The sequence below is a fragment of the Sceloporus undulatus genome, chromosome 8 (assembly GCF_019175285.1).
Source record: "Sceloporus undulatus isolate JIND9_A2432 ecotype Alabama chromosome 8, SceUnd_v1.1, whole genome shotgun sequence".
Classification (NCBI taxonomy): domain Eukaryota; kingdom Metazoa; phylum Chordata; class Lepidosauria; order Squamata; family Phrynosomatidae; genus Sceloporus; species Sceloporus undulatus.
In genome coordinates this window covers 3,486,970-3,498,132 of record NC_056529.1, presented here as the reverse complement: position 1 = coordinate 3,498,132, position 11,163 = coordinate 3,486,970, and the positions used below count along the sequence as shown (strand labels likewise).

The following is an 11,163-nucleotide window of genomic DNA, read 5'->3' as shown; positions in this document are numbered from 1 at the left end:
TACTTAGGCCTAAATCCATTTGCTGCTCCTAAGTACAGTAGAAGCATTAAATCAATTGGATTTACATAAATGTTGAATTATTACTTAGCATTTGATTCAATGTGTCTGTTCTGGTTCAGACTTTTCAATGAAATGTAGGCTTTAAATCAAATATTCCATTGCTTTGAATATTCGCTGTTGAAAGGTAGCATGTAAATAACATGGTTTCTTCTAGTACCTTGTTTTCCTTTGTTTAAAAAATAAATAACCTTTTTGTTGTTGTTGTGTATACCATGAATGTGGAGCAGTTTATTTGCTCCACTAGCACTGATTAAACAATGTTAGTATGTTGTGACAAGCAGTGTTTCCACTTCCGAGTGCCAGCTGTAGAAAGATATGTCCCTTTGCTCTTGTGCATTTCTTCAGGCGAATCACATTTTGCCGTGAACCAGCAGCCGTTCTTGTACTTCCAAGTTTTGTTCCTGACAGCCCAGTTTGAAGCCGCTATCGCTTTCCTCTTCCGCACGGAGCGCTTGCGTTGTCACGCCGCCCATGTCGCCTTGGTCCTTTTTGAACTGAAGCTGCTGTTGAAATCTTCTGGGCAGAGTGCACAGCTTTGTGAGTCTCACATTACTTACCCTAGATTACCCTTCCAGAGACAAACTCCTTGTGGAATTGATGCTCTTTGTATCTGCGCAGAATGTAAAACAAACTATCGAAGCAGTAGATTGCCGCGTTCAAGAGCAGAAGTAGACAACATGTCCAGATCGCACTGCGGGCACATCGCCATCCAGTTTGGAATTCACCACCAAAATGATCACAAGTGATTCAGATCTTTGTGGCTGAGGAGGGTCCCAGAGCATCCTCCTGCACCAAAGAGCCCTGTGAGATTTCAGGGCAAAAAACCCACTTTCTTTCCTTATGGGAAGAGAAAGGAGACAGCCAGTGTGTTTTTGACATCACAAATAGTACTGATTCAGCAGTATTGAAAACAAAAATAGGTGCTACTTGTGTTTCTTGGGCCACAGCTTAGCCGGCTCTATTCTAGATGTGTGTAAACCAGGGCTAGACAGTGTTAGTTATAAGTATGTGGCAGACCCATTACACTTGGATTCTTAGTTATAGAATCAACAGAAGGAAGACATTTTGAAACAAAAGTACACATTTTTCTCCCCTCTAACCAGCAAACTTCAAACATTTTTGTTAATTTTTATTCCAGTGCTCATCCAGGAATGTAAGTCCGTATCACCAGCTGACTTCCAATTCCTTGTGGCAGAGACAGAGATTTCTTGTGACTGTAGCTTGATTTTTCTGTCTCGTTTCAGTGAGCCATGAGGCAGGGGACCCTCCAGCCATCCGGCGCCTGAATTTTGTCCGTTTGCTGATGCTTTACACCCGCAAGTTTGAGTCCACTGACCCTCGAGAAGCCCTACAGTACTTCTATTTCCTCAGGTGGGTTCCTGAAGTAGCTTCGATTCAGTTGCTGCTTTGGATAAGGGTTGCTCTTTATTTTAGAAAGTGCTCCTGTGTCACAATGAACCATCGGCAATACATTTGTCCTTTCCATTCTTCCTTTGCAGAGACGAAAAGGACAGCCAAGGGGAGAACATGTTCTTGCGTTGTGTGAGTGAGCTAGTGATCGAAAGCAGAGAGGTAAGTAGAAGCAGACCAATGTCTTCCCTTCCTTATTTAGGATGGAATCATCCTTCTTTAAAAGGCCCACGTAATACAATAGGAGTAGACAACTACATGGGGCTAGTTCCCCCCTCCAACTTGCAGGCCTCCCCACTCAACAATCCCAAATGTGTCCATTTTCTTCTGCCATCCTTATCAAAGTGGTGACCAGATGTGGTATTGTGTCACTTCATGTTGCATTTTGAAAGGAACTGCTGAGGTATTTGGTGGTAGTATGTTGCTTTGGGAGGCCTGTGAACATGGGATGGAGGTATTTCAGGTGTTGTCACATTTTGGGGCCTTTCTGTGTGGTATTTTTTAGTTTATTCAGGGTTTTGTGTATGTGTGTGTGAGAGAGAGAGTGCCCAGTGTGTCATGCAAATTGTGCATGCACTGTGAAGCATGCTCTGGAATGACAAATGAACAGGAGATGGCTCAGTGGACAAACCAGTGTGCCTAAGCTCCCACTCCATGCACTTTCTTCTCACCACCCTTGTACGCCTAAATCCAGCTGTTGGGCCCAACTAGAGTAGACTCACTGCATTAGTGTAGCTTACATAAATGTTGACTTGCTGAAATTCCATTCCTTTACTGGGCCTATTCTAGCTGGAATTAAACATGAGATTTAAGCCAATGTGTACATGTTTAACATGATGCAGCCTGCCAAAAACAAGATAAACTCAGCTGCCTTTTGTTTGGCATTTCTGTCTTCCATTGCTAACACTGAGGAACTGGATTTCCAAGCAGACACTGGCAACCCACCTGATCTCCCAGTTTCCAAAATGCTTACGAATTTCTTAACCATTTTGAAGCTCGATGCTTCTTCAAGCCTATAAATAACAGTGTTTGATATTCCTTGGATTACTGTGATATTTAACACACCCTTTTAAACGTTTGTTTTGTTTTGTTTTGCATTGGTAGTTTGATATGATACTTGGAAAGCTGGAGAACGATGGAAGTAGGAAGGTAAGTCCGTATAATACTCTCCTCTCCAATATTTGAGTGTTAGCTGAGCAATTTTCTAATTTGTGTTTTTGTGACTTCCCGCTTTGTTTTCCAGTATTAAAGTTTAATGTTTGGGTTCTTGTTCTTCTAACTAATTCAGATTAATAGAGTTGGTAGTCAGTGACTTGTGTAGTTGCTGATCTGCCTGAAGCTTTCTGGACCTCCTGAAATTTCTCAACAGCCTTCAGAGGCAGCCATATGTAAAGATGTCATTGCAGTAGTCCAAATGGAGTGTGTAACTGATATTGACATCTCCAGGAACTGGTGTTATCCAGCATAGTAGCAACCATTCTTTTTTCCAAACATTGCGTTCCAGTGTCTCTCTTTGTCTTCTTTCATCAGCCTGGAGTGATTGACAAGTTTACCAAAGACACAAAACCGATTATCAATAAAGTTGCCTCAGTGGCAGAAAGTAAAGGGCTGTTTGAAGAAGCTGCCAAACTTTATGACCTTGCCAAGGTAAGCAGGTTATAACTATTGCAAGCCAAGAAGACCATTTAATGTCCAGATCAGTCAGAGTTAGTTAGAAGACCTTCCAGCGTCTTGGAATGTGAATAGAATTTGCAAAACCAGTTTTAGACTTTCCATCAAACTCTGCTATTGTATTTGTTTTAATTGTCTGGGTTTTTTAGGGCTCCACATGCCTTTCTGCACAGAAGATCCTCCAGATCTCTATGTTTAAATATAGCGAGTAGACTTCCAATGGGGTTTGTGACTGTTAGGAAAGCCATTTTTTAAAACCAAGAAACAAATAATAAAGAATATTCTTTCCATCCCTATTGAGTAATAGCAGAGCACCAGAAGAAACATTTTGGATCACTATTAATCCGAAGGACGGTGTACATTTGCTAGTGCTGGGTTATGTAATACATTTGAGTGTGTATTGCTCTACAGCTGTTCCTATACTATATGTTTGTGTAATCATTAATAATTATAATTACACACGTAATAATAATGTGTAATGTAGGCCACAGTAATTAATAGGTATTCATGATGGTGCAATATTCAGAAAGCCACAGTTAGAGAAATAGGTCTTTATGAGGCCTACCTAGCCTTCCTCTCAATCCAATATAGGGAGAGGCAGGATACAAATAAATATTATTATTATTATTATTATTATTATTATTATTATTATTATTATTATTACAGTGGTACCTCGGGATACGAAATACCCAGGTTACGAAATTTTCGGGATACGAAAAAATCCCATAGGGAATTATTGTTTCGGGTTACGAATGTTTTTTCGGGTTACGAAAAAACTTTTGGTGCTTTTTTCGGCTTTTTCGCACGGAATCGCGGCTTTTCCCCATTAGCGCCTATGGCAATTCGGCTTACGAAGGCTTTTCGGGTTACGAACGGTGCCACGGAACGAATTAATTTCGTAACCCGAGGCACCACTGTATTATTATTATTCACATTCTCCAAAACTCTTTTCCAGGCAGGATATTAACCAAAAGAAAGGCAAGGGTAGAATTGAGGAGAGAATGGCGCGTTACAGACCACTGGATTGCGGCGGTCTGGCTCCGCTTCCGCTTGCAGTGTCCGGGAGCCGCAGCGGTCAAACTGCGCAGCTCCCGGACGCTCCGAGGAAGGAGCGCGGAAATCGCGCTCCTTCCTGGGCCCTGGAAGAGACGCTGTGAGGCACTAGTTGCACACTCGCGGCATCACTTCCGGGACACGACGTGCGGACGCACAGCGTCCGCTACGTCAGTATGGCAGTAGTCGTGTGGAACGGCCGCCGCCATTTGTCACGGACTCTGTCCGTGATAAGGTTAGGGGCGTCTGGAAGAGACACCCCTTTTTAAAACTGGGACGTCCTCAGGACGTCCCTAATGGCAGTCTGTAACCCGCCAATGATTTGCAGGAGCCCCAAGCTCTACAATGTGTAATGCTTTTATGGTGTGCAGACTGAACAGAATCTGCCTCTACTAGACGCCACTCATATTTCGAATTGTACCAAGGGATAAATCTTCCTTTCCCTTCCCTTCCGTTTTAAAATTAAAACAAGTGTTGTTCTAGCTAGAGACTACATGACCTCGTTTTTCTGCCTCTGCATTCCTCAGAACCCAGACAAAGTCCTGGAGCTGATGAACAAGTTGCTGAGCCCTGTGATCTCTCTGGTCAGCACCCCGCAGTCGAACAAGGAGCGACTGAAGAACATGGCTCATTCCATTGCAGAGAGGTGAGGCCTGCTCTTGCGAAAGGGACTCCACTTTCCACCTTGCCCAGTATTTCTTGACCTTAGCCCCTGTGGCTTGAGAAGTGCCTTCAATGCTCTGCTCGGGGGTCAGATACAGGGCTGCAACAGCTCCTGTATACCTTTTCCTTGTTGCCTGTTTTGCCAACTTCAATCCTGAAAGCTTAACATTCCTTAATTATTTCCTGTGTTCCACTGAAATCCTGAAAAACATTTCCAGTCTTCCAGTAACAGTTTAATTGTTACTTCCTTTCTTCCCACATTTTATTTGTGCATATCTTGTTAGCTGCAACATTTTTGCTGTTTCTCATATGTTCAGTTTCCAGCTTTTACTAACGGATAATTTGTTATTCCATTTGGTGGCTGTTCACATTTCGGCAGCTGTATATATATTTCTGATGTTTTACTGAAAACAATCTCTATCTCTTTACTAAACTCAGTTTCTTAATAATACAGCAGTTGGATCTAAAGCAAGTTAACAATCTCAAGGTGAATCACTGGCATTTCCAGTTTTAAAAAAGGATAAGGATATATGTACCAGTTAATGTTTGGAAAATAGCAAATTGCACGCTTCTTACAGAACAGACTTTGCAGAATATCCTTAACTGTGATTTGCTTTATTTTTCTTTAGATACAAAGCACAGGGAGTCAGTACAAAGAAGCATATTGACTCTACATTTTATCTCTTGTTGGACCTGATCACCTTTTTTGACGAATACCACGCCGGTCACATTGACAGAGCCTTCGATGTAAGTTCCAGGTTTGTCCTGCAGAATTCAAGGATTTCTTGGGTTCCAAGCTTCCTCTAGCCCAGAAGCTTTTCTCAAACAATAAGACAGCCAGATGTTCCTTGTAAGTTCAGGGGGCCATAGCGAAAATTGCCATTCCCAGTTAGTTGCCCTCATAATCATGCCAAGGTCGGGTGGTCAGACAAAGCTGGCAGGATAAAATAAGAGAGGTGTGAACTCAATGAGCATGCAGCAAAGAGGCAAAGGGGTGCCTTTTAGGCACAGAAGCCATTGCTTGCAAATGTGCTCAAGCCTGACTTGGGAGGTTTTATAATTCTATCCGATCAGAGTTAACCAGTAAGTTGCCTGGATGGATGGGAAAGGATAGATTGGAAATATCCAGCCCTGGTACCTAGGCTCACATCTAAAGGTTCTAGGTCCAGGAGATCCAGGCACTCCTTGCCATCTAGTATTCCAGAGTATAGGCTTTGAACAACTCCAGTTTCATGGGGTTTGTTATACACCAGCTTAAGTACACTAAATACACCAGATCTTGTCTGTTCTTGGAAACCAACATGGTAACATGGATATGTTCGCTGTTTATTTTTGCATACTCCTACTCCTGTGTCTTTCATTCTAGATCATTGAACAGCTCAAACTGGTCCCCCTCAGTCAAGAATATGTTGAAGAAAGAGTAGCAGCCTTCAGGAATTTCAGCGATGAAGTAAGCTGGCGGCAGCTGCTTTGCTTTTATTCCTTGAGTCAAGAACGTCAGGTCCTCTCTGATCCCAGGTGTTTGCAGCACCTCAGTCTCTCATGCTCAGCCTGTGTACAAAGCCATGCTCTCTGTGCCACTGACAAGGACTGACAAACAAGAAAGAGTGGACAACTTTCAATGTTCAGTGCCAACTTTTCACTCTGAAGATAAACCACAGGCCACACCAGGCATGGAAATGCCAACATTTAAAAAACAAATCAAAAGTGAATGGTGGTCCACTTATAATTTTATGTGTTTGCTGTTGAATGGGACTTTGCACCCTCTTCTGACATGGGATATTATTTCCATTTTTGTCTCTGTTTCTTATGGTAATCTTTTTAAGAAGCATTAGACAAACATCCACTTTGTTCTCAGCCTGATCTCACAGCTGAAATGGACTGGCATAATCTGTCCTATTGCGTTTCTATCAACATTTATACCTTAGCCACAGGTGGCAAATCTCTCCGTCTCATTTTAAAAAGCAGACTCCAGAGTTTTAACTGTAATCTTTCCAACATATCTTAAGCAGGATTTTGTCAATAAGGTAATTGGTTTTTGTGCTGCTAAGTGAGCGTGGAGATAAAAGGCCTGAGAATGAATGAATGGTCCTTTTTTGTGCGTGTTTTCTGTGGTGCAGGTTGGGTTTTCCGCCTCGAGCCTCAGAAGAGATTGGTTTTCTGGGCTGTCCATTTTATAGGCTCTTGAGCCGACATTGTCTATCGGTAATTGTTTGCTTCTGGCCTTATTGGTCAGAAAATCCAATCCTTGCAGTTTGAGGTTGTTGGATTCCGCTCCTCATCGACAGACTAATCCTGGCTCAGAACCTTTCCCCGGTCTCTGAGAAGATGAATTTCCCATCTCTCCTTCCTTGCTGAGTAGTCAATGAAAGAGCTTTCCTTTTCACTCTGCACTCTTTTCTTTTTATTCCTAACCTCATTTTTTAAAACCAGTTTTATTATAGCCTTGCCAAATCAGGGTCTGTTTTCAGGGTCGGAATTCATGACCCAAAAATAGGTAGTCAGTGATAGAAATATTATTTTTGGTTTTCTCTTAGAAAACTCTGCCTCAACGTCACTTTTAATCATCATCATCATCATCAACTTTTTTTAGTTATATCTTCCCAGTCTCCCTGCTTCATTCATTTATAGAAGTGAGACCATATCAGACCCAGAGGACATGGATAGGATCCCTTGTTGGTAGAAAGAAATAAAACGGGATTAGCCGTGATTTATGAAGTAAATGTGGACATGCATTTCCCAAGTCTTAAACTACCTGTCTACTCTATGATATGATATCATGAAAATATGACACCCATCTCACCAATCTGTGGGACACTGACTGGACTCTCAGATTCCTGCCTTGTCTCTTGTATGTATGTATGTATGTATTCTCTGCTTCTTTTCTTGTTTAGATCAGACAGAACTTGTCAGAGGTCCTCCTTGCAACCATGAATATCTTGTTTACCCAGTACAAGAGATTGAAGGGCACCAGCCCAGCCACTCCTGCTAGGCCTCCGCGTGTTGTTGAAGACCGAGACTCGGTACGTTTTTCCTTCCTAAGCCTTGCAGGACAAGGATGGAGAAAGACCAAACTTCTGGGATGTCTGTGAAATCCTCCAAAATCTGAATCCTCCAAAATACTGGAATTTCAAGGACATTTGGTTTAAGTATGGCTTCTCATGGTGCCCACCCTTTCAAGATGGATGACACCTTCCTTCCATGATGAGTTATTGCAGGGCTGTAATAATCTCTGTTTGTCATCCCTTTTGCTTTTCTGAGATGCCAGGTTTCGAGGTGGATGATCCACAGAGGCCCCAAACATTTCCCCCTTGATTTGGGGGTGTCCTGATTTTTGGCAGAATGCTTCCAACTCAAATTGGAAAATGCAAAAGTTGTATACATTTTTACACCCTTCAACAATTCAGCAGAAATTGATTTTGTATAAAGGTCCAAGCAGAATGCATATCAGCAGATCAATAAACCTGTGCCCTTCTGGCTTAGATCACTAGTGCCATAGAGGCCTAGGTAATAACAGAGTGGGTTATTCATTTCAGGATATGCATTTAAATGCAAGCCATAGCCCTAGACCATGTATGAGTGCATCCCAGTGGATAGGGACAGGGTCAGACCAAGGATTTTTCTTTTGTGAGCCAGGCTTATCTTCTGGGAATAATAATACTAATAGCAATGGCGGTAAGCAATAGTACACAGTCATTACTTCTGTAGGGAAATGAGGAGGGGAAAGCAAGAAATCACCAAGATCAAATGCAAGCCTTAACACTTTCAGCATTGCTAAAGGCCAGACAGCTGTTGATTTGTTTGGGGATTTTTATTGGAGCCGAAGGGCATTCTTGTGCTGTGTGAAAAAGGAGAAAGTAATTGTCATTGAAATGGTCAGCGACTGCTTTAGTCTTTGATTAAATGATTATAGCAAATAGAACACCTGAACCTCCAGGCGTCCTTTAACCTTTTTGGAGAGTGCAAGCGTGAGTCAGCTGAAATGATTTCTAAATAGAAAGAAAGGGAAAGAACCTAGCCATATCAATCTGTTGAGAAAGTTTTTGATATTTAAGGCAGACAATAGTAAGTCTGTGTCAAAACAGCTCCTGTGTTTCCATTCATTTGGTGTCCTTATCATTGCTTCTGCTGCTGGTAAGGTCACTGGTAAGGCAGATTTTTCAGAAGCCTTTCCCTAATAAAACTAATGAAAAGCACAAAAATCCTAGTATTAAAAAGACGGAATGAAATTTTCTAATGGCTTGCTGGTCTGTTTAATTTTAAGTTGCAACATGTGAATTGGATGAATTGCAGAAATAATGTGAAATTTGTAATGGCAATTGTTTTAAAGGCTTTTTGTGGGAAAATACAGTAGGTGTTTCTGAACGGAGCTAAGGCTGTTTAGAAGCAGCTCCAATATCTGGTTCACCTTGATTTCATCCGGAGGGAAGAGGTCCCTTACAAAGAGATCTCTAGTAGAAAAGTTCTATGCCCATCCAGTATCCATCGCTTGTCATGGTAACGCCGCTGTTGTTCTGTTTTTGTGTTTCCCAGCAACTTCGATCTCAAGCGCGAGCCCTCATTACCTTTGCCGGGATGATCCCATACAGAACCTCTGGCGATACCAACGCTCGGCTGGTGCAGATGGAGGTTCTCATGAATTAGATGTTTGGGGCGAGCTGTTGGTTCCTTTTTGTCTTCTTAGTGGATGGGTCCAGCTTAACTTGTGGGCTTTTTGTTGTTTATGTTTTTTGTACGATGGATTTTTTTTGTCAACCACAATAAATTCCTTTGTGTTTCTATTTGTTTTTGGACATTTTCTTTTACGTTTGCCATTTTATTTTTACGTTGTCTTATTCCTTTATTTTTCCTTTTGCAATGTTTCTTCATTTGGAATAGTGAGGGAAGAAGGTGAGTGGGGGCAAGAAGCCTATTTGTTAGCAAAGGGAAGCTTTGGAGACTAGGGTTTATATCTTTATTTTCTTTCCTAGAGCATTTCTGGTGTGGCTTGTTACTCTTACAAGATTAGGAACAAAGCATTTGTCTCAGTATATAATATAATTTAACTCAGGGCTTTTTAAACTGTCTGATATGGGGAACCAAGAGGACTTCCTCCCTCACATCATGTGCCAGGGACTGGCTCCATACAGTATTTGTGTTCATTGACCCATGATTTCTTAATTTCTTGGAGACTCTTGAGACCAGCAGACAATGTTCATGAACTGGTACTGGTCCAGAAGCCATCACTTTGAGTAACTCTGATCTAGTCCTTCTCTCGACTGGTTGAAGGAGACCAGCGCTACTGAAATGGTGCCGGTCCATGAGCCATTGACTGCCATTCCACAGCAAGTTTCCAGAAAAGAAGGAGTTGGTGTCAATGGACAAGAATATGATCACAGTCCCTTAAGAAGCATTGATCTAGAACATACACTTAGAACCAAAGGTGTTCTTTTCCCAATGGAATGCTCTTAATTCATCTGTCATCCCCATTCCAACCAGTTCCCTTCTCATACTGCAGCCCTTACAACAGAGGTGAGGACTCAGTTGTCCTCTTTCTGGTGTTGGATTCTGACTCTCATCATCCCTGACTGCAGCTGGGGCTAATGGAACATCTGGAAGGCCACAGGTCTCCCCAGTCTACAGCCAATCTGATGAAGCACCAGAAGGTTCCCCGACTCTTCAGATGGGGCAAGGGACAGGATTGTGGAATCAGGGGTAAGAGTCCCTCTGGGTTCTTGAGGAACTTTAGATCTGGTTACGTTCTGCACCAGGGTGGGGAACTGGCAGCCCTCCAGATGTTGTCAGGCTGCAATTCCCAGTTGCCCTATCCAGTGCTGGGATGATGGGAGCTGCAGTCCAACGATATCTGGAGGGCCACCTTTTGCCTGGAGTCCCTTTGTACGGAACTGTGTATTTGCCTTTGAAAAATGGGAGGCTATAACTGAACTTTTCAAGCAGCTCTAGAATTTGAGAGGCCAACCTTTCTGGTATAGGCATGTCAGGTTGCTGGGGGAATATAACTGCATTTCCTCCTTTTTCATCATAACCCAAAGTTTGTGCCACTGCTTCCAATGGCAACCTAGGGTCCAGTTCCCTTATCTCCCTAAATACATCTTAGAAAAATGTCTACATACAATCTGAAGGGAGGAGGGAGGATTTTTGGGGGGACAAACTCCCAAAATCTCCCCACGATCATGACCACTGATCTTGGTTGCTGGGGAAGTCTGGAGTTTTAGTCCCTCTTAGTAGCTTTTCCAAGTTCTACTCTGTCCTGGCATGCTTGTTCAGACCTTTCCCTGTATTGGCTAATAACACGAACGAGAGAAG

At 42.4% G+C, this 11,163-nt stretch overlaps 1 protein-coding gene across 2 annotated transcripts in view; it reads left to right on the top strand.

Annotated features, from left to right (window-relative positions):
* The window catches only part of NUP93 (nucleoporin 93), a 60,329-nt gene extending 50,691 nt beyond the window's left edge, over nucleotides 1-9,638 (top strand). For both annotated transcript variants that reach the window (XM_042437542.1, XM_042437543.1), the window contains 10 exons: nucleotides 406-597; nucleotides 1,305-1,431; nucleotides 1,560-1,632; nucleotides 2,575-2,619; nucleotides 3,001-3,117; nucleotides 4,722-4,840; nucleotides 5,487-5,604; nucleotides 6,224-6,307; nucleotides 7,752-7,880; nucleotides 9,391-9,638. In XM_042437542.1, the coding sequence (XP_042293476.1) occupies nucleotides 406-597; nucleotides 1,305-1,431; nucleotides 1,560-1,632; nucleotides 2,575-2,619; nucleotides 3,001-3,117; nucleotides 4,722-4,840; nucleotides 5,487-5,604; nucleotides 6,224-6,307; nucleotides 7,752-7,880; nucleotides 9,391-9,501 (1,115 nt within the window). In that variant the 3' untranslated portion in view covers nucleotides 9,502-9,638. The remainder of the gene's footprint in view (nucleotides 1-405; nucleotides 598-1,304; nucleotides 1,432-1,559; nucleotides 1,633-2,574; nucleotides 2,620-3,000; nucleotides 3,118-4,721; nucleotides 4,841-5,486; nucleotides 5,605-6,223; nucleotides 6,308-7,751; nucleotides 7,881-9,390) is intronic.
* Nucleotides 9,639-11,163: the final 1,525 nt, after the last annotated feature.